The 23,917-nt window shown below is 39.6% G+C and overlaps 1 protein-coding gene across 11 annotated transcripts in view; it reads left to right on the forward strand.

The window, feature by feature from the left end:
- The window catches only part of MARCHF1 (membrane associated ring-CH-type finger 1), a 758,727-nt gene that overhangs the window by 308,155 nt on the left and 426,655 nt on the right, over positions 1–23,917 (forward strand). For 10 of the 11 annotated variants that reach the window (XM_084758388.1, XM_084758391.1, XM_084758390.1 and 7 more), the window contains one exon: positions 8,023–8,231. Coding sequence is in view for 2 of the 11 variants with exons in the window: in XM_084758386.1 (XP_084614512.1) it covers positions 8,133–8,231 (99 nt within the window). In the remaining 9 variants the exon portion in view is untranslated. Of the gene's footprint in view, positions 1–8,022; positions 8,232–23,917 lie in introns of those variants that run through there. The other variant, XM_084758389.1, reaches the window with a different exon arrangement.

Below are 23,917 nucleotides of genomic sequence, written 5' to 3' on the forward strand. Positions count from 1 at the left end.
TTTTGTTATTTGTTGTTATTGTTGTTTTCCTGATAAACCAAATTCAGATGTTCAAACTTTTTTCTTAGCAACTCATTTTCTTCTAAGCACTTTTGTTCCCTCTCAACCTTTCATCCCCCCATGTAATCTCACATTCGCAGTGAAATTTTCTGTTACAAAACCATACCGATTCATTCATGCTGAAAATTGTGTTGCAGTTGTTATCTGTACTGCAGAGGTTATGAGCCGTAGTTTATCCCCCTAATCACCAAGTAGGGCCCAGTCTATCAATCTTAACTCCTCTGCAAAGCCTGTCTCCTTATGCTTCCTTGTGTATAACGCAGGGCCTGATAGCATTCAGCAAACCTGTAAACATACCATGAAGTTGCTTCAATGTAATTAAAAAGAGTGGCACTCACATATGTCACTGGGGGGTTAGGATGCTTCTTTTGTGTTAGGAAGAATCTCTTACTAGAAGTGTTTCAATCATCTTAAAGAAGGAAAGGAAATAGAGGGGGGAAATAGAGGAACAGAGGCGCCACAAGAAGGCCAACAGAGTCAGCTAGCCTTGGACCAAGGGGGCTTATGGAGCACCAACCACGGACCATTCATGGACTCCACCTAGGCCCTTTAAACAGACATAGAAAATGGGCAGCTTGGCCAACATATGGGACCCTAGAAAGAGGAGAAAGAGGCTATCTCTGACATGAACTCTGTTGCCTGCTTCTTCATCATTTCCCCTTGGCGAAGCTGCCTTGCTAGGCTTCAGGTGAAGAAGATGTTCTAAGTCCTGGTGTGAGTTCTTAGTGGGGAGGTTTCCCTTATGTGAGGAATAGGAGAAGGTGGATACGGTAAAAACGGGGAATATGAGAACAGGAAGAGAAGAGGGAAGGCCTCTATCGGGATGTAAAGTGAATTAATACATTACTTAAAAAGAGAATTATAAATTTCTGATGTATTTCTCATAGGAGATTGATGGCTACTACCTCCAGATCTTTGTGTGATCTGAAAATTACCTAGAGTATTATATTTAAACAGCTATTATCACTTGACATCTTCCACAGGAGAGGATGAAATCATTTAAAGCTTGTTGGGTTCAGGAACACACAACCCTAGACATCTTCTAGCAGGAAAGCCTGACAACACTCTGGGACAAAGGATAGCTCTTTTTCCCATAATGCAAGATGATATCATTCCTTGAAGTGTGACTAGCTGCATCACAAAAATGCATTTTAGTCCCATTAAAGCTGTTCTGTGTGACTATTGCATTTCTAAGGGAAAAGGTAGACTTGGGACACAGTACTAGTCCATTTCTGGCTGGTAACAAACTGTACTAGTTTAATTAGATTTATATGAAAATGAACAGTAACAATATGTTGCTTTTTAAATAACATATGGGGAATGAAATACATGACAAAATTAGTGGCAAGGATGAGAGAGACTAATTAGAATAATTCTAAGGCTTTTTTTCACTGTGAAAAATGTTTTATAATAATATATCTTTTATTAAAACAAATGATGCTGGAATAATTGCATACACATAGCCCATCAAATTAACCTTTATATACATATCACATCTTACAGAAGAGTAACTCAAAAGAGGTCATGTTCCTTTTTTTTAAAGATTTATTTATTTGTTTGTTTGTTTATTATGTATACAACATCCTACCTGAAGCAGGCACCAGATTTCATTATAAATGGTTATAAGCCACCATGTGGTTGCTGGAGATTGAACTCAGGACCTCTGGAAGACTAGCCAGTGCTCTTAACCTCTGAGCCATCTCTTCAGTCCCTGAGATCATGTTCTTAAACAAATTGTAAAATTAAATTCTGTAATAAACCATGAGATGAAATCTTGATTCGCTTGTTTGTTTGTTTTGTTTTGGGAAGAGGTGGTTTTGGGGTTGGTTTTTTTTTATATGATGTATTAAACATAGTAAAGAAAAAAATCATGTGATCAACATTAAATTGTTTGATATTTGAAAGTTTTAAGTCAAAAGAGTCAAGGAAATACCCATGTACAAGAGCACATGGCCCATAGGCAATGCAATGAATGTTGGTGCCTAAGAAACAACACAAATGATAGAGCACTCCAAGACCAGCAGCAGCGGGACAGGGAGTCTAGTGATGCCTCTTCAACCACAAAGAGCTAAACCTATAGAAGGGTGGAGTCCAAGACCTGCTTCTCTTCAAAGCATCTACCAGCCTCCATCACCTTCCTATGCTCCATAGGGAACACAGAGGTGGCAAGGTACCGGAGAAGCTGGCCTCGCAGAGAATCCAGCGTGGGAAACATAAAAGTGGACAAGAGGAACTGAACTGTAGGACATTTGGTTCAGCTTCTACTCTCTGACACGTGGCTTCTATTGTCCTTTTTCTTAGTTAAAACACAAAAGCATTTCCAGCACAGAAAGCAAAGCAAAGTTGCCTCTTTGGCTGCTCTGTATAGATTTGCAAAGAAATGCCAATAAATTACATTCCCACCTGGGTCCTGGACTGTGCAGGTGGCTAGCTATTTTCCTCTTCAACAGAGCTCCCTTAAGCCACTAAGTGGCCAACACTCCCTGTTGAGAAAACTTGAGGCAAATGTTACAGTGTCATATGCAATGGCAACTTGACTGATTCTAGAGGCAACTAAAAGGCAACCTGCTGGGCACCTCTGTGACGGAATTTCTTCATCAAATTAGTTCATGTGGGAAGATCCAAGCTAAATATAGCTGGCAACTTATGAGCCAGCAGCCCTGAAATAAGGAACAGGGACGAAGGAAACGTGAGCTTTTGTTGCTTGCTTTCCTCCTCCTCCTCCTCCTCTTTCTCCTCCTCCTCCTCCTCATCTCTTCCTCCTTGCCCTTTAAAAAAAAACTCTATTATACAGTGCACTCTTTATTCCCTCTCATTACAGTATAATTACGGGACTCCCTTTCTGTTTTCTCTCACACTAATTCCTCCCATGCCATGCCTCAAGTTGATGACTTCCTTTTCTTTGGTTGTTATTGTTACACACACACACACACACACACACACACACACACACACACACAGAGAGAGAGAGAGAGAGAGAGAGAGAGAGAGAGAGAGAGAGAGAGAGAGAGAGAGAGAGAGAGAGAGAGAGTTACAATATACAACCTGGTGAGTCTGGGTATGTGGATTGTGTGTATTTGATTTCAGGGCTGCCCACTCTGCATTGTATAACCAATCTCACTCTGGGGTCTCATCACTGGGAGAGACTAATTTTTCCTCTCTCTCTCCCAGCAGCCTTTGGTTATCAGGCAATTACTCTGAGTGTTCAGCTCTTGTTTAGGGAGCCACACAGTTCATGGAGCAGGGGTATAGCTTCCCTTTCATTTCAAGGAGACCAAAAAAATCATACAGCCTACCTACTAGTCCCCTGGCTCTTATGCTTTCTGCACTCTCTTCCATGATGCTCCCTGAGACTAAGGTGCAGGCATTGTATTACTTTCATTCTTACTGGCAAGTTTATTTATTCTGTGGCTGCTGCCGTCCTTCACTGATATTAGAACAGGGGCAGGGTTTTCAACATAGACTAAAGACTAACATCTCTCCAGGAATCCTCCAGGCCTTCAGAACCATACTTCCAGTCTGGTGTGCTGAGCAATTGCCATATCCTTGGCCATTTCACGCAGTGCTTGGCATCTCAGCACCTCTGAGACTTTAGCTCAAGGCTTTAAAACCCTTGAAAAGGATGCTTAGATTTTAAGTGCCAGGACAACTAACACCACATTGGCACATAAGTTCTGCTAACAGCTTGAGATATAGACAATTTTCATTTATCATAGCCTCTGGTAAAATGGTTGGATTGTCCAGAGGTTGTTTTAAACTATGAAAAAGAGTGCTAATACAAATGTTCTGTCAGCCACTCTCTTATTGCATTTGTGTGCATTTTTATTGATATGGGCAACCTTAGCCCAATGTGGGTGGTAATCACTGGTCAGCAGGTCCTGGGTTGTATGAGAAGGTAGTCTGAGCAAGTCATGGAAAGCAAGGCAGTAAGCAACCTTCCTTCATGATCTCTGTGTCAGTTCTGCCACCAGATTCCCACATGAGTTCCTTTCCTGTTCCCCTCGATAATGGATATAAAGAAGGCTCTGATGGATATGGTAAAACAGTCAAATAATATAAAATAAATGAGACGAAATAAAACCTTTCCTACCCCCAGTTTTTTCTGCTCAGTGATTTTATCACAGCCATAGAGGAGAAAACCAGGAAAAGGGCCTCTTCTCTATGTTACTTAACATAGTGTCTTGGCTTACCCAAGCCTGGTTCTTGAGTCTTGAAGCCTTCTCTGACATATGCACTCCCTATTTTACACATTAGTTGTAGTCCACCATTTTAAAACCTTAATTTACTTATACAGGTCAAATCTCCCTTAAAGGCACAGTAAATTCCTTTGACATGGAAGTTATGTCAAAGATTCTTCCCATCCCCTCCTAGTATGGTGAGAAAAGAGGAGATGCCCAATAAATGTTTATTAGATTGAATTGTCCGTCTGCCCAGGGTGCTACCAAATGTCTTCTTACTTCCTCGTCTAAGCGTGATATGTCATCTCCTTTCTTGCTTAACTTCCATCAAGACCAGCCCCTTAGCCTCCCATCCTCCTTGTTTTCATTTAGTAAAGACTGAGATGTGTCCCAGGGTGGAGGATCAAAGCATTGATTGCTTTGTCTTTCTTTTAAAAGCCTGTGCTGAGAGCAGAGGCAAACCTGAAGTCTTGGGGATGAGGGTCGGGTGAAGGCTGAGGTCTTGAGTGTCAGTAACTACTGGGCAGGATTCAAGAGGTAGAGGTGAGTAATGCCGTGTTGTTTGCAAAACCAGAGGCTTAGCTTAGAAAACAAAACAGAGACGCAGAAAGAACACCCAGATGGTCTTATGAAACAGTATCTCGGTGACATTGAGAGTTTCAGGATAACTTCGTCAATCTCTGTAGCTCCAAGTTCCCAGAGTTGAGTGTGTGAGGACACCAGTTAAATGAAAGACTCATGTCTGATAGTGTGGCCACGGTCTGTTGTTAGCACACAGCTGTTCATGCCTTGGCTGGCTCCTCCATTACTCTATGGGGTTAATGACTGTATAATCTGCTGAGACACCCATAGGAGACTGGCAACCCCCAGCACTCCCTGAGCTTTCAATTGTTAACATGAGTGTTTGCCCCCAGAGACTTCATAATCTGCTTGGAAAGTATGCCAGGCGCTGCTTGAGGAACAGCCCAGGTGAGCATGCTTCACAGATGCAAGCTGGTGAGCTTTCCGGTGTTCCAAGACAGATATTAAAATGAAGTGCTGAAACACATCTTTTTTTTTTTCCTGCCTCAGTACCAATCACGAAACTTTGTCTCAGTTTATCACAATTCCTAATATAAGCTTTGATGAGTGGTTATTAATTTTTCTTAACTCTAAACATCTGATTAAAAAGATTTAGCAGACAACTTCTTGTCTAGTATGCCAAATATTCTAAGATATAAATGTTTTTCCTGAAATTCAATTTGTAGTCTACATTTCAGGATAAAAGATAGCAAATTGAAGTAACTCAACCATGTTAAGTCAAATTAACTTAAATTTTAAATCTTAGTTAAAAAATAAAATCTCACAGTAAACAAAGGATCACTCTACATGCATAATGAGGCACAGGATTAAGACAGACACTTTGTTAATTCAAGCTCAAAATCTCCCTGCCTGTAAGTTTAATGAATATTTTAAAGCAAAGTACTAAAGTCTAACTTTATCTGGAAAATTGCCTTGGCTGTTGCTGGAAGCTTCTCTGGAGTAAACACTAGCAATATGACTTTCCCAATGAAGTTTATAATTTACATTTTAGTATTTGTCACAGACTATTAGATTTATAGACTTCCATTTCTAACCTCCTCTTAATTAAGACTGTCCTGGATAAAGGGATAAGCAATTGCTTTTAAAGTTAGGATGTGTCTCCTTCATAGTTGCTGGTCACAGATGCAACTCTTAAACCACAGCAAGGCTTAACTCACATCAATTTAACTTTATATAGATTATTTTTTAGGACAATTTCTTGCTCCATACCAATCAGGACTTGGAGCTCCTTCCTCCTCTGCATCCTGAGTGATGGGAATAAGGTCCAGAGGATCTGAAAGAGGCTAGCCCTTGCATAGTCCCCTCACTCAAGCGGCTGTATTTTACCAACTTTCCTTGCAAGCTGGGGCTAACAACCACCAGACTCCAAGTTGAGTGTTGCTAGCCTCCAGTTTTAGAAAGGACTCTACAGCAAAAGGCTAGTCTCCATGTGTTCCTCGTCTTACTATGCCAAGGTATTTTTTTAGTATTAGACTAGGTGGTTCTGAAGATTCTTTGTATAGGAGTCATGATTGTTTTACAAAAGGTCCATTTCTGATGCTCACTGTAGCCCTGATGCCAACAAGTCTCAGGTTAACTACGCTTTTTCAAATCTCTTCAGATGGGCCAGATAGAGAGGAGGGCAGTGAATCGCATGAAGCTGACCGACTCGGGAAAAGGAATGCATGATTGGTCCAAATTTGAAAATACATAGAAGTGTTTATTTCAATAGGAAAGTTTAGACTAAAAACAACTTTTGAGTCTTTCTATGAATATTTTTATACTACTGTCAATGACAGTAGCGATCTCTGCTATATTTGATCGCTGTCCTGAGTGTAAACAACGTATAACCTCATATTGCCAATGGCATTGTTATTGCTATAAAACACAAAGGTAAAGATAGCTAGAGATGGGTGGCAGTGACCAACTACGGTGATCTCCTATGGACTGTTTTCAATTTTTTTGTTGTTGTTGTTGTTTTATTTGTGACTTGAAGAGCAGAAGTTCTGATTTATTGTCCCTAAATCACTTTATCCTTATAAGAAGACACTGGAGTCCTTAGCAGAAATGAAAGATCTACTCCTGAATCAAACAAATGTACTTCAGAGAGCACAGGAGACGCCATAAGCAGAAATGAGTGCTTCTGGGGGGTATGTCTGTGCTTTAAAGAGCAGGCTGCTGCTTTCTCCCTCTCGGTATTGGCCAGGCAGATGCGCTCCCCCTCTTTCCTCGCTCACTGTGCCATCTGCTCAGCTTCTGCCTCCCCTGTTCCATTCTCCTGATCCTCTTCGGTGCCCTGCCACTCCTCCTTGCTCCCCACTTCCTTCCTCTTCTTTTCTCTCCCTACCTCCTGGCCCTCTTTTCTTCCACGTGTCTCTTAATTTGCTCCTACTTGCCTGTTTCTTATGTCTCACCCCCTCTTTTCCTCCTTCTCTTCCCCTCTTCATCCTTTTACCTTCTTTCCATTATTTGCTCTCTCTACCTCTCGCCCCTCCAGCCTCTTCTTTAGCTCCTTTTCTTCTTTTCCTTCTTCCCCTCTTCCTCTTCTCCCTTCTCCATTTCCCTAGCCCTTTCTCTCCCTTTCTCCTTTCTATCTCTCCCCACTCTTTTCTTTTCTCTTCCTTTTCTTCCCTTCTTTTTCCCTCTCTCTCCCCCTGTTTCCTTCACTTCACTGCTCCCCTAATGCTCTTCACTGCTGGCAGCCCCTTTGACCTAAGCAGATTACTGGTAGCTGTGTGAAGGACACAGTCCTGACACAGGCAGCTAGCCCAGCCTTTCAAGGAAGAGATTTGTATCCAAATTGGACACTAAGCTTCTCAGCCTTCTGCTTATTTACCTTGTCAGCAGGATGTATGTCTCTGGGTGCTCCACCTACTCCTGGGGATCTGGGTGGAAACAAAAGCCTGTGTCAGTCGCTGCAAATGTGGGAGTCTGTGCCATGAAGAGGAGCAGTTGTTAATAAGGGCCCGTGAGACCTGGGTTTCCTTGGTTTCCATGACAGTTATTAGGTACTGGAGAAATTGAATTGTCTCCCATGATGTTTTTAGGGGAGGGGGATGCTTGAGTGACAAACCAGTGCAATTATGACTTGCAGGAAAGCATCCTTTTGAGACCATAATACTCCTTGGGTTATCTCTCACATATTTAAATCTTTTTATCTTTTCAGTGTGCTTGGCTGCTGTTGTACAGCGTCTCAAACACTATTTTCCTCTCCTTTATTTAGATCCAAGATTGGCAAAGCAAGGATATGAACAGTTCTGCAGGTGGGCTTCTCAGGCCGAGCAAAGCCATAAGGCATCCAACCAGGGTTCGGCCACCTGCAGTTGTGCCAGTATGCCCCTCCACCAGATTTCTGTAATCCCAGCCCGGGAGACTGCCAGCAATGGGAGAACTTCCATGTGCAGAAACAAAGAGAAGAGCAAGGAAGTTGAGGTAAGAGGAAGTTTGATTTGACACAATAAGAGACCCGACACCGGGCAGCTGTGCTCTGTCTGTACAACAGGCTACAGCACAGCTGAAGAGCAACTGGCTCTCAGCTGTACTAGGGGGACCGAGTGAGACTCATTTCATGCATGACTAAGGAGCTTATAAAACTTAACCTCTATTTTCTGAATGAAGCAACAAACCAAATCTATAAAGATAATTGCTGATTGTTAGAGTTAAAATGTCTGCTCCTTTTGGTGAACTCTACAGAACTTCTTCCTCATTTGTGCGACACAACCAGGGTTGGTTGCGGGTACCACTGTTGTTCAGTTTTGGAACTGTTGATGCTACTTTTCTTCACCATCCAGCTGGAAGGTTTGAAAATAACTTTCTTCACAAAGCAGCGGGTCTACCAGCTTCCCCAAGAGAGCTCTCACACCTCATGGCCGCTGAATTAGTGCTTGGGGATGCACTGCTCTCCGTTCCTTAGGCCTTGTGTACTGGATTTTGACTTGATGTCTGTTCATTTGCATTTTATTCAAGAGAGTTGTTTAAAACTTAACACAGCCTATAATATTCACTGTAATACATCCAGGCTGCTTTCTGGAGGGGAATCAGTAGTCATTCCGAGAAGGTTAAACTGCTTGAAAAATCTGATGCTAGAAACTTATTTCAAAGTTTTTTTTTAAATAAGAAGACTGAGCAGATCAAGGGTATTGCATGAAATTATTATACATACATTCATGATTGGAATTAAGGTAGAATGTCAAGCAGGCAGAGCATGCTAAAAAACAACAACAACAACAACAACAACTATCAGCACTTGGGAGGCTGAGGCTAGAAGTTTCTGAGTTCAAAGTAAGCCTGGGCTGCAGGGGAAGATAGAAGAATTAAATACATGTTGTCTAACTACCAGATGTTATGCACATTTCATGCATGACAGCCTACCTCCATATCTGTTGCAGATTTTATCATTATTTGTTATTTACAACGATTAATTATTATCTATAGGTATTTTTATTTCTTTAAGGATAGTTGCTGTGGGCAAAGGAAGCAACAAATACAAACAAAGCAAAAATAAACATAAAATGGGAGTAAGTTGTCAGGAATAAAACAATGTTGATTATATCTTCAAATGCAAAGTGCATGTACAGCCCCCACCCATTTTATGTGACCTGGTTTTAAGTGTGGCATTCAAAATCAATGATGTCATCAGAACTGAGCGCAAACTTTAGGTGTTCTCTGACGAATTCAGTGTAGACAATGCTTCCTTTTTAACAGTTGCCTCCTCAGATGCGAATCACGTGCCCCTGAAGTTGAAGTATCCTTGTTAAAGTTGTTCATCAGTCTAGTGTCACTTGGAAATAAAATTTTTTTGGTAATATGACTTCCTATGACTTGGTAATGTGATTCGAGGATTCCAGCACTGTTTCCTAAAATTTAGGGGATGGATAAAATGAAGAAGAGGATGGTGATCAATTACAAGAATATGAGATGTCAAAACCAAGATTTACAAAAGTGACATGTGGCTATTCAGGATCAATGGAAAAGTCTGAGACTAAGTGAAGAAACCTTTCTGTAATAAAGTTGGGTGGCATGTCTGATTGGAATTCAGAATGATCAGAAATGCAAAAATGTTCATCAGAGGCAGGATGATGTAGTTTAAGGATAGCAGGGCTAGGTGGTAAATTCCCGGCCAATCCAGTTACAGAGTCTCAGAAACAGTCTGTTTCACTTGCTAGGCTTCATCAGAAATCTACTGTCGATGTCTCCTTGGTATGAGTCCTAAAAGCTGGCATGACTTATCTGACTTTTGGGAATCTAGATGCTTTCTTTTTCTATAAAATAAATACAAGGGTAATTATTCTACCTCATAGTTCCAATTTTCATAACCATATCTACATCTCACACCCTTCCAACCTCTATTTCAGAAACCCTGGCTTTTTCCAGGTCAAAATCACCTTATTCTTATGATCACATGTAATTGGTCTACCTGAATACTGGAGGAACACCAAGATAATAAGCACAGCCAGGGGTAAGAGCAGTGGAAAGAGATTTGCAATGTGCAGTCAGTAAAGAAAGCACTACTGGGAATAATTTGCAAAGTGATATTCTCTAAAAAACCACGGAACTTTTACTGAAGAAAACCCTATATTTTCATCCAAGAAAGACCCATCAAGGGGAGCCCAGGCATATCCCAAGCATTTCAGTTTGAAGTCATAATCATGCGTTTAAAAATGGTAGACAACAGTGTCTCTGCACGGATCATTTATTATCATAGTTAGAAAGGTTTATACTTAGTTACCTAAAAAGCCAAGTAGCATAACTGATCACTGCTAGCTCATTCTAACACTCTCTAGACAGTATTAGCTCAAACATGGAAAGAAGTTGGCATGTAGAAGTCTTTAAAAGAACACCCTTACCCCAGAAAGTTAAAGCACCTGTCCCTAAATGTGCTAGTAGCATTTACAATGAGGGTCTGTACATATTTTGAAAGGAAAATGATGATAGGAGAAAGTTAAATTTTAAAAAGATTCTTGAGTGTTGGAAGGAAAGGCACTTTTCAAGTTTCAAACGCTTCTTGGTTCTCTACAGAAAGAAGTTAGAAGTTTGAAGGTAAAAGCATGTTTAGTCTCTTTTAAATGTATTGCTTCATTTGGTGAACTAAGTAGTCTTAAAGGGTTGTGAATGTATCATTTCAGCTACCTCCATCCTGTGCATTAAAAAGTAAGATTATTTCTTGCTACAAAATGATTTCTGCATATTCAGGCAGAGGGTCCTGTTTACAGAGGGTGACAGGTGCCCCATGAACATTTCCTAATCATTGACAATTGAGAAATTTCAGTTCGTGTTGCCTCGGTGCTTTCAACTCACCTTAAAATTACCCAAAGAAATCATCCGAATATCAAATAACAAATCATTGCACAGTGAGGGTGTGACTTAAATGTAAGTCATCTTAGTTTTCCTTCCACAAAATTCTCAGAGATTCTAGAATCAATTGACATTTAATTTGGCATTAGAATTTTGTCATCGTTGCTGTTATTGATGCTTGCTTTTGCTTAGTTTTGTGACAGAAAAGGGAAAATGAATGTTTAAATGGTTCACTAACTGTTAGTATTCAGGAGACTTTGGCTGTCGAAACTAGCATATTGATGGTCAAAAATTCTAACTTCAGCTTCTTTAAGGAATTTATATTTTGATGGATCTAAATGGCAAAAAGTTCCAAGTTTTATCTATTTGGTTAATAATGCTGGCACTACAAAAGAAAAATAATATATATCCAGTTGTAGTCAGGGCAGTGTTAAGTCTGTGTAGGTCTTCCAGAGGAAATAGTTCTAGGTTCTAGGGATATTTAAAACTGATTGTAATACTTGAACCCAGTAGGTTGTTTTCAAAAAAAGAAGAGAAAAGCAGATTTGAAATTGGGAAGGTGTAGAACAGGTACAGGACTTGGAGAAGGGGGGCATGAGGGTGAATTTGATCAAAATGCATTGAATGAATGTATAGGATTCTCAAAGAACAAATAAAAATATAAGTTAAAAAGGCAGTGTCTTACATTTGCATTCCAGCAACCTGATTTCCTTAGTTCAACCAAGGTTATATTCTTTATGACACCACAGATCCTTCCTTATGAAGTAGATATGCATGGATTATAAAATCTTAGATTTAACATAAGACCATTTGTGAACTTCACTAATCTATAGCTGGAGATATGGATGGATGGATATGTAAGAATTAGCAGCAAAAGGCATGTGTGTAAGCTCCGGATAGTTGTAGAAGAGAAGCCAGCAATGTGACTCCCCTTAGCAGCATATGATTCGTAGTAAGTGACTTGTTTGGGAGATGAGTCATTTATGCCTTTGCGAAACCAAGACTTTGGGGGGCCTATGGAGGGAAGGCACCTTGCTGAAGAGATACAGAGATCCAAATGTGGTTTGCTTGCTTGATGTTAGAGATAGAGGCTTTGTTGTCTTTGATTATATTGTCAGTAAACAGCATTGTTTCTCTTAATGTATTCTTTCCCTCTTATACTAAGGTTACTTATTAAATTTTATTACTACTGCCAATGATTTTTTTTTTAGAATTTCATAGATAAGCACAATATATTTTTATCATACCCGTTCTCCATCTTTCTCCCAACTCTTCCTAGTCACTCCCAACATTTCCTTCTAAGTTAATGCCCTCCCTTTGTACAATTATTAGTAGTATGTATAAATAAATATATTTATGTATTCATATAAATAAATTTAAATATATTTATATATACATGACATACATATTCTAGTTAGTGTTAACCATAAGTATGCATGGATGTAGGCTTGACCATTTGGGCATGGGACCACTTAGGCGTGGGAAAGCTATTAAGAAGCTTAACCTTGGTAGAAACTGAGTCTCCATCTCTCAGAAGCCAACTCTCTGTAGCTCTTCTCTTTAGGTTCAGTCCTGTGAATCCTTCCCCCTCCATGCTAGAATGTTTACTGCTATGATTGTTTAGGCAACCATATAGTTGAGAGTTTATGGACAAAGCAGCTATGCCATGTTCAGAATATGCTATTTTGCAGGAGTCCTCCTGGTCTTCTGATTCTTAATATCCTTCAACATCCTCTTAAATTTTAATTAACTAACATTATGAATCTGGACTCTACTACACATCTCTCTTAGAAGTATAGTGGATTTCACTAGTAAAATGTTTACCTGAAATTTCCTTCTTTATATCTAGAAATATAATTATTGTAAAAGATTTAGTGTTTACTGGTATATATAGGCAATAAATCTAGACCATTTTTCTTTTATAACCCATAACTCTGTGGGACCTGTATCTCTAGGACTAGGTGTGTCACACATGGATGCTCAGGGTAGTCACACGGAGGCTATTGCCTCCTGCATCACTGCCTCTTCATGCTCGTATTCCCCTTAGCACAAGAGTTCACAGGGAACTCTTAAGTGGTGTCTTGTTAATGCTTATATAAGTGTTTTGTAGTCAAATAAAGTCTAAAGCTAACAAGCTGCAATTAGTACTCATTTCATTGAAATTAAGGAAATATGGTAAAGGTAAGTAGTAATGTACAGTAGGCTAGTAGTGAGGACACTGGGATGACAGCAATATCAAAACTGTAGTCCTTAAAAAAAACTGTAGTCCTGGCTTTATCAAACAGCCTTGGAAATTCTTATTCTCTCAAGTTAAGCCTTCTTAGAAAAGCATGAAAGGAAAAAAAGCATTGCCCCTCTTAAAAAGAAATCCACAGCTCTACTTTATGTCATTAAAAATAAGCTTCATTTTCCCCCTACTATTACTTGTGTTACCCTTCACAGGCTTGGTTTACTCATCACAGGATGATGGGCCATTATTTGAGAGACTAGGTGGTATAGAAAAAAAAAATTCATTATCATAAAATGGCTGGGTACTGCTGGAAGCCTATCACCCATCCCGCTAAAAACCTGCTTTCAGGGTGATCAAAGACTGCCCGGTGCCTTCTCACAGGTATTGGCTTGTGGCCACATGGTGCACATCTGAATATCTAGTCAAGAGAGGCTTTTCTGTTCTTCAAATGTCAAGAATGAAGGTTGCTATTTTTTTCTCAACCTGCAATTCTTAACTTGTTGCACAATAGGCAGGATAGGAGAGGACAGGAGCCTTGAAGTCCTCTTCCTGATCACCTACATCATAGCAATGAAAGAAAACATCCTTCCCTTGATTGCAATACAAGGAAGACTCAGAAGAGGTTGAATAGCTGGGAGGAGCTAAGTAGGAGATCCGAACTCAAGACTCAGGTTAGCAGCTCCAATGAGATTATGCTGTTGTGCATTCGCCTGGGTACCCAGGCAATGTCTCTACTAAAAGGCCAGTCCAGCTCGGCAAGACTATCAGAAATAGTAAAGATTCTTCTTTATTGGACATCTGATGATTTTGTTATGCTTCATCCTTTCTTCTTCATAGTACCAGCAGAGGCCAGAGGGTCAGTCTTCTCCTTTCTCAGCTTTTGGGTTTGGGTTGAGCCTAGATCAATTTACAACAATCATTATATTTCAATACTTTGCTGTGATAACTGGTGTAGGCATGGATACATATGCCTACCATCGATTAAAAGAATGTCTAACATTAAACCTTTAATGACTTCGTGAAAAGGAGGTTTAAAACTTACCTCTATTTGGAATACAGTTGCTCTCTTCTTATGGAGGAACTGAGTGCAGAATTCAGCTTTGGATTTGAATGTTGTAAGGAAGTCCGAGGGAAAACTTACAGCTGCTAAAGATAGCTAGAAGGAGAAGGAGAGGGACTGGGAGAAGGGAGAGGTGAAAGGGTCTGTCCCGGTTACACCCCTGGAGCTAGTGGTCCCCTGAAAGTTACTTTTGTTTAAAACTCTCCAGGTAATTGCTCAAAGATGTCCTTTAGTCTCATCATTTTTTTAAAAGTTGGTGTTACTTGCTTAAAACACAGAAGACCCTAAACAACTGTTTGCCAAATTGTAATTGCACTCATGTCCTGCTTTGTGATATGTAGGGTGGCTGACCTCTGATTTGGGTAATAGCTAGGATCTAGGTGAAATGTCCACAAACACTAATTTATGAGTAGTGTATGCTGAGAGCACATTTTACTGGAGGATTCGTGTTAATGGTTCTGTATTCACCCAATGGAATCCACGTTTGGAAGTCTGTGTGAGCCTGACACTGTAGGGAGATTTCCGGGGGTAGACAGGCTAATTCTCTTTCACATTTCTCTAGATGAACACTTTCCAACCACTAGCCCAGTCTGAATTGAGTATTAGAATCCCATGTGCTTAAGAATGAATTCTACAGTGCTTGCTAATAGCATTAAGATACCTTTTATATGATGAAAACCAACCAATTTTCATATCAGTATTTGCTTTCAGCAATGAAATAAGCATATCCCACATTAATTTGTCTTGTTTAAAACAGATGTTGTGAGTAATTGCCTTAATAAATAAGACTAAAGGACACATTTTATTGACTATCAAATGAGAACAATTAGTAATTATTGACATACCCTGGTCAGTGGTTTTGAAATTGTGGCCTCAACTGGCAGGTAGGTTATTTGGACACGTCCCTGGTATGAATCTTAAAAGGTCTGATGATAAATCCGCAGCTGACTTAATGAGACACCAAATGGTCATGGTGTGAAAGATCATTGAACAAATCCCATTAAGTAGAAGAGTCTTGGAGTCTAGGAAGAGCAGGTGCAGCTGCTCCTACGAATGTTTTATTAATAAGAATTTTCAGAACCTGGTGATTAGATAACATTTACCTCAATTCTTTGCAACACAAAAGAAACCCTGACAATGCTAATCTAGATTTAGACTCCTTCCATTGAAGGCCCAATGGAGGAGAGGGCTGGGATTCACGCCTTGGAATAGCACGCTGAGCTGCTTGGCAGCCTTCATAACCTCCAGGCGAGGATGAGAAGTGACATCTGTCCTATTCCCATTCTCTGCCCTGTCTCTGCAATCTAGTAAGTAAAGGAAAGAGGAGTGACAGGAGGGTGGAACTGCTGATAAGACCTTGCTCTTAAAGCAGTTAAAGGAGACTGAAGAAAAGGACAGAGTGCTCCTGGAGGCTAGGTGACAATCCTCTCATTTTTCATCTTGATTGTCCCATTCATCAAATCCTGCAAATCTGGGTAACAAAAACAAGAATGACAACTGCAGTGGTCTCTTCACGTAGCCAGTGCCAAATGAATGAACTCTATCTGATACAAAGCAACAGTCTTCAAGATTTCTGCTACTGATGTCAACATGAAGAAAGGTTGGGTTTAGTGTTTTTTGTTTGTTTGTTTGTTTGTTTTTTGTTTTGTTTTGTTTAGTGCACCAGGAAGCCATTGAGCAGGCGACGCAGCACAGCTCTGAAAGTGAGGCTCGTGTGAGACTCGGAAAACAAACATTCACAAACTGAGGCACCAGCTATGTGCTTGCCCATGTTCAGAGTCTCTACAGGCATAAATTATTCCTACCTGTAAATCTAAACATGTCCTATGCCAGAACAAATTCCCTGTGGTGGTAGATGACTGAACACTCAGGGGCTGAAGAAGCTCCTGCAAACTTAGATTTAACTTTATCCAAGATTAATTATTATGAGTGTGAAAAACTATCTGATAGAAATTGTTGTCATGGTATTACAAAGCTTTAGCTACTTGAATTCCAGCTGTAACTTTTGTTTTGGCTCTCAGATGTATATGACCATTAACTCCACAAGTTAAATTATAGTTCCTTTATGATTTTAAGATGCTATGGCTGTAGTTGTTGGCCAGGTGCTCAGTGAAAGCCTCACCTGTCGCTGTCGTTATGACTTACCATGTGACTCAGGTATTCTGTCAGGGAGTCCCAAAAGTGTTGAAGACCAGCTTGATGCTCATGTCATGGTCATGGTACTTGTTATATGACTGCATGTGCTGAAAGACAAGAGGGTGAGATGATTCAAAAGGCTCATCCAGAGGAAAAGGTACTACCCGCAAGACCTCAACAAAGCTACATCTCTACACCTCAGTGTCCACAGAAATTAAATAGTGACAAATATGAGTACTACATTATTTAAGAAATACAGACTGTCCAGAAGGCTCATGGAGAGGTGCTTGTCATGAAATCCTGATGATCTGACTGAAACTCACCATAGCACATGCATAACTGGATGAGCACACATATGAACACAGGTTCACAAGTAGTGAATAATAATCTTAAATAAAAATATGAGAGCTAAACTGAGTTACTGTTTTCAAAGAACTGATATGCCTCACTTGTAGAAAACACGAATTTTGTAAAAAATGGAAATGGAATCAGTTCTTTGTTTTGATTATATTTTATCCTCATATTATTTTCTTCTTTTTTTAATTTTATTAATTTATTCATATTACATCTCAATGGTTATCCCATCCCTTGTATCCTCCCTGTCCACCCTCCCTCCCATTTTTCCCTTACTCCCCTCCCCTATGACTGTGACTGAGGGGGATCTCCTCCCCCTGTATATGCTCATAGGGTATCAAGTCTCTTCTTGGTAGCCTGCTTTCCTTCCTCTGGGTGCCACCAGGTCTCCCCATTCAGGGGACTTGGTCAAATATGAGGCACCAGAGTACATGTGAAAGTCAGATCCCACTCTCCACTCAACTATGGAGAATATCCTGTCCATTGGCTAGATCTGGGTAGGGGTTTGAAGTATCTGTTCTTATCAGTTTAATATCTGATACGTCCTCTATCTGAGGACAATATATTAAATGGATTTTTGGAGCTAGGAGTTGGAAAAGGAGCTTGCTCCGTCCACTCCATGCATCGACCTGGTATTATTTTATTCTTAACACATGTGATCTTTTAATTAATATTTTCTATTTTGATTAAGAAATATTTAAGATTACATGGCTCCACATTTGAGATTTTTTAATTAGGATGATAGAAGTGGATGACAATAAAAAAGACTACTTCACTGATATTTGAAGTCTGTGAACCTCATCTCTGTTTGAGCAGACCATGTGTGATTGTCTTAGATAAGGGAATCCATTCTTACTGCTTTTCTTGCTGACTTGACATCATCCTCATAGTTCAGATTGAAGAGTTTTCTAGAATCAAAAACATTCATAGACACATACACTACCATTTACTTCAGCTGCATGTACCCTTTACAAGGTGTTCTTTATCCATCTTTTCTTTAAATTTTCTGTCTATAAACATCTACTATCTTAATAATTCTTTTTACTGGTCTTCATATGTACTTTAGTAATGTTCCTGATCATCTTTCTTACTTCTTTAGGTTTTATTTAAAGTAACTATCATGTGGAAATGAAAAAATGATGGTGCCTAATTAGGAAAGCTCATGGAGAGTTGGTGAATACAATTAACTTTATGAACACTGATAAATGATGATTGTTTTGTAGTTATGAGGGTTAGTTCATCCATCATGGCACAACCTGGTAGAGAGTCTCTACAAGGAGCTGTCGTGCAGAGGTTTGCTTGGAGGCACATGTTTGGAAGACTCTCTTGATTGTATTAACACGCATGGGAAGACCTAACCTGCTGTGGGCAGCACTGTCCTTTGGGTTAGGCTTCCTGGATCAGCAAGATGGAAGAAGGTGTGCTGAATAGTAACATGCATACAGATGCACACATTTGTCTGCTCTGCTGTTGACTGTTGATGTGCCCAGCTGTGACTTCACCACAATGATGGTTCTGTGATCTGGATTTGAAAGTTCAATAAACCCTTTCTCCCTTGAGTTTCTTTTGGTCAGGATATTTTATCCGAGCAACAGAAACTAGGGCGGTAAAACACAATGAAACTTACATTAAAGAATCATATTGTTTTGAACAAAATTAAAACAATCTACATTTTCATTTTTTCGTGTTTTTTCCTGGATGGTTTTGGTAGAAATTGTACTGCAGGAAGGTGTCTTTCCCTTTTTTCTTTTCACTTTTCACCTTTTTCTATCTCTGGACAGTGTCAGTTTTCACGGTATCAATGAAAGATCTTTACATTACTAGACATTCAATCTAGTGCCACATGAAAGCTAGGCAAGTGCTCCATCCCTGAACTATAGTCCTAGGTCTCATTTGAAATACTTTTAAAGGGTAGAAGTGTGTAATAAAAAACCACTGTGAAGGATACAAAGGAGGGAATAACCATTGAGGTGTAATATGAATAAATTAATAAAATAAAATTTAAAAAAAGAAAAAAAAACCACTGCAATAAATATGAATTGAAAGAACAGAATATAAGATACCTGGGGTCATATTTTAGACTAGATAACACTATAGATAAAATCAAAGGCATAGTCCCTTTTCCTCTTTTTTATGTCAGAATGGCAAAGAACCACTTCCCTGAAGTACCTCAAATTATGGAATTCCAGGTCCTGAACATGGATGGGACAAGCACTAGATACTAATCAGGATTTCCCCCTCCGATTGTATTTGTCACATACATTCATGACAATAAGCATCTGTGGGTAATCTCTCTGACCAATTTGCTAAATGCATGTGCTTAGAAGGTAACTGCAGCTTTTCTGTGATCCTGACAGTAACAGTGGAGTTTTTTGTGTGTGTGTGTATTGAACACATTCATAGTCCTCTCACATTACTGTTGCTAATATTTGCGGAGTATATGCTATATACCCCGTTTTATGTGTTTCTTTGTGATGAGCCACAACTGTGCTACACAACTGTATGTTAGTTCCCATTGCAATGAATTGAAGAAAACTTCGTGACTTGAAGAAGCTGCATTATAATGGCTAGAGATTCTGCTGCTAGGAAAAGCCAAATAGTTGACAGGAGAAGTACTTATCTGTATTTGACTTTGATATCTACTTTGTGACTTGACTTTGAAAGTGACTCAAATGCTAAGGGTGCTGTATTCGGACGCTGACTTGCTGATGCTGTACAAGAAGACTGAAGGGTTTAAAGGTCGGGAATTGCAACCCAAAGGCCGACATGTGATCTGCTATGCGTCTTTTCATCCTCACAGTAAGATACTTCAACATAGTAAGATTTTAACAAGAGACTTAAGACTCCAGGTGTGAATTCTACAACAGCGGGAGCAGCAGCAACAATGACAACAAAACCAGCAGCCCCATTGATTTTTTATACCACCAGCCTCTGAAATCAGCCAGTGTCGCCTAAGCAAATGTTGGTCAAAGAAATCTGGCTCATACAGACTCAGATACATAGGATATGAATAGAAAACACATCTTTTTATGGACTTTGTGGAATAAATACTTTTTAAATCACCTTAGTACAGGCTGTGGTGACAGTCACACTTCTTCCTTTGAATTGCCAAATCAAAAATGTATTTCTTCCTTTCCTCAATACCTCTGAATGGGGCATTTCTACATCCCCGTCAACTAAAGTCCAGGGCCTTGCATCTAAATTTATTATTGCTGTTGTTGAAGAGGCATTTGCAATACACTCCAGCTTAGTTACTTTCATTCAAGGAAAATTTTCATCAGGTATACAATAAAAGCCAGAAGAACTGAATAAGTAAACTTTCCCTTAAAAACCAGGATGAGAGACTCTCAAGAGTTACTGAGTGTAGTCCAAATGCTGTCTCAAGGTTTTCACTAGGGCAATTGACAGTTTATCTTACAGTGATTTATAGGTATGAAGCATTTTTTTTTTAAGTTGATAAGACTTTTTTCTGTCTTGATCTTCTTTGAGGCTCCTAGAATTCAGGTCATTAAAAGTTCTTGGACTGTCATTGTTTAACAAAGGTGAGATCTGAATACAGTGTTAGTAAGATTCTTGTATCTTTTGAAACCCTTTATGAGATGGCATCACTATCATCCCTGATCCTTCCGTGTGTGTGTGTGTGTGTGTGTGTGTGTGTGTGTGTGTGTGTGTGTGTGTGTGTATGTGTGTGTATGTTTAAACCAGAAGTCAATGTTGGGTTTCATTTCCATGTGTCATCCACCTTGAGTTATGAGACAGAGTTCCTTACTAACCTGAAGCTTGCCTATGCTGCCTAGCCAATGAGTCCCAATGATTGTGGTGCTTTGAATAAGAATGGTCTCATGAGGCTCATATATTTCAGATCTTAGTCACTATGGAGTAAAGTGCTTGAGAAGAATTAGGAGATGTGGATTTATTGGAGGAAATGTGTCACTTGGTAGGGAGAGCTTTGAGGCTCCAGAAGCCCATAGCAGCTCCAGTGTCCATCTCTCTGCATATGGGGCAAGAGTAAATCTCTAAACTACTGCTCCAGTGCTGTGCATGGCTTCTTGCCATACTGATTATGGATTAACAACCAGGGTGTTTCTTTACAGCCATAGGTCAGTAGCTAAGACACTGGTCTACCTATCTTTGCCACTTCAGTGCTGGGATTGTACCCAGCCACGTCCACTTACCTCATCTGGGTTCTGGGATTTTACTCTGGTTCTTGTGTTTACACACCAAGCATTTTATTAAGCAAACTGTCTTCCTAGCCTCTTTCTAAATACTACTGAAATACTTGTTTAGTTATTGCCATGACTTCTTCTTAAATCTTGAGATGCATACCATATTTGAGGTTCTTCTGCTGGGAGAAATTGAAAAAAGAGAATAGTTTGATTTTTATGCCTAGAAAGTGTAGGTTCCATATACATTGTGTTAGAAATTTTCAGTTTTCTATCATTTTGTATCTTCTCATATTCATCCCTTTAGATCAATAATCCTCTTGGCTATTTTAAAAATTACAAGTGATTCTTTCCAAAGTTTTTACAACTAACAATGCTTAGATTTTTGTTCAGCCCTGACAGTTTATTCTCAATTTTCTCACCATTATCAGCTTTGTCTTTGAGATCCTTTCAACTCCTATAGTGTCTTTCAGATCTGTGTTAGCCGTGGTTCCCCCCAGAAACAGCAGAACAATTGTAGATTCACATGAATAATTCAACATAAAAAATAGGCTTGTGTGACTATGAAGCTGAGAGGTCCCAAAATTGGCAATTGGCAACACGGACATCTGAAACAGACAAAAGCAAGTGTAAGTTCAGTCCAAGAAGTGGTATGCTTGTGATCCAAGGAAATCCCATTTATTTTATTATTTTTTTTTTTAGCAGTGTCATTCCAAACACTAAAACAGGAAGCATTCTCTCTCACTCATGCCTTCTGTTCTCTTCAGATCCTCAGTCACTGGACTAGGGCTACGTGTATTAGGAGGAGTGGGGAACACACTATGATGAGCTCAGCTTACAACCACAATTAATCATCTCATCTAGAAATGCAGATATTCCCAGAGTAGTATCTGTCCTGGCACCCAGGCAGTCAGTGACCCAGTCATGTTGATATTTGTATGTACACTCACACAGGTCCTTTCAGTGTCTACCTGTCATCCACTCCAAAATCAAGATACCTGTGTTGGGTTTTTATGGCACCATCTTGTTGTTGTTGTTGTTGTTGTGTTTGTTTGTTTGTTTGCCATTCTACATTTCTGGTATAATTACTGTTGCTTTGTAAAAACTAACATCAAATGTCCATGCCTTTAACCAAGGACTCTTACACCTATGGTGGAAATGTAGGAATGGCACAACAAGGATTGTATCTCTGTCCCACATGGATGTGGCCTCAGCCGGAGAACCTCAATCTCTAGAAGTTTGTTCATTCTTCTGCATAGTGCATGGCTAGAAAAAAGCAAATGACAGGGCTGCGATATGGAATAACTACGCATTGCTGTTTTGTCACTTGGCTTCCCAATCAACTCAGGGTAAAACTAACTTCTTGGTGGAGATTCAGGCTTTCAAGGTTGAGAGTTTTAATAATTGAGGCTGTATTAGTTATTTTTCTACTAATGTGGCCAAAAGCATCGCAAGAAGCAACTTAAGGGAGATTTATTTAGTCTTACAATTTTAAGATATAGTGTCTGTCATGTCACGCAGTGAAAAGATGAGACAGACTGCCACACAGTATCCATAGTAATAAAGCAAAGAGAATCCAAGAAGTGAGGGGCTAGGCTGAAAAATATCTCAAGGTCTACTCTTCAATAACTCTTTTCCTCCACTGAGGTAATACCTCCTAGAGGAACCACAACTGTCCCAAATAAAATCACCAGCTGGGGACCCAGTAGCTTGTGCCTATGGTAACATTTTACATTTGAATCAAAATCAAGACTGAATTGCACCATCTCTTAGGATCAGCTCCTAGAAGTATGACGCTGTGCTTTCACTAGACCTATTTGCTCAAAGTTAGTAGGGCACCTTCTCAAAAGAAAAGGGCTATAGATACTTCCTCTTGAAGAAAGAGATAATAACACTTTAGGGTCATGTTTAAGGCTCCCAGATATAGGAACTTTCATCTTTGTAGGTCAAGAATTTCAGTTCTAACAATCTGCGATATTGTCTCTAAAAATACTTAATAACAGGCAGAGCCTTGGTATAAGCCAGAGGGCACATAGAAAGCCACAGTGTTCCCCTACTATTCCTCCAATGTGTTATTCAGATGATACGTCTTAGCATCCTAGAGCTTATGAAGGAAAGTTAACTTCTACTTATATTTATTTATCTGTTCAACATATGTTTATTCTTGACAACAAGAACTAAACTTTGGGATGAAGATACCATTGAATAAGAGAGACATCTCTTGTTTCTTATAAAATCTAGTATTTCTGTCATGTTTGTCAGAGTATTTATTTGGTATTTTTGCCACTATGTCTTTGACTTTTTTAATGTGGAATTTTGTTTTTAACATCAGTTTCTCTGTGTGATATGGCTCATTCAGTTCAGCAGTCACTCTGATTTGTAGTCATCCCTCAACACTGAGGATCTCAGACTGTGTGTGTCTCCTCATTTTCATGAAACTTGCATTGGATGATAGGAGACTATAGAAGATAATACAAACTAAGCCTTAAAGAGTACTCAGCCATTATGACTGCTTCTCGTGTTTTCTTATAAGCTGGACCGCTATTTCGTGAAGAATCACAGAAGCTGGCCCTTCCTATAGAGCACACAGAAAATCACTCATTAAACATGCGAGTGAAGCTAGAGCCAAATGCCACCAGTGATGACATTTATATGAATGAGGCCGCCTGAGATTAATTGAACATGACCTAGAACTAACGAGCCACCGCTGAAATCACAAAGTTGAGAGTAGGTGTTTCCGACACAACAGAACATTAACACACGTAGTCTCCCTTAAAATGTTTGTTGATGATTTGTGTTCTAGAGCTGACTTTATACTGGACAAGTGTGTGCAGCTGGCCTTGGTCAACTCTGAGGTTCAGTGTAGATTTTATGCTTGCAC

Source organism: Acomys minous (genome assembly GCF_964271855.1).
Source record: "Acomys minous genome assembly, chromosome: 15".
Lineage (NCBI taxonomy): Eukaryota > Metazoa > Chordata > Mammalia > Rodentia > Muridae > Acomys > Acomys minous.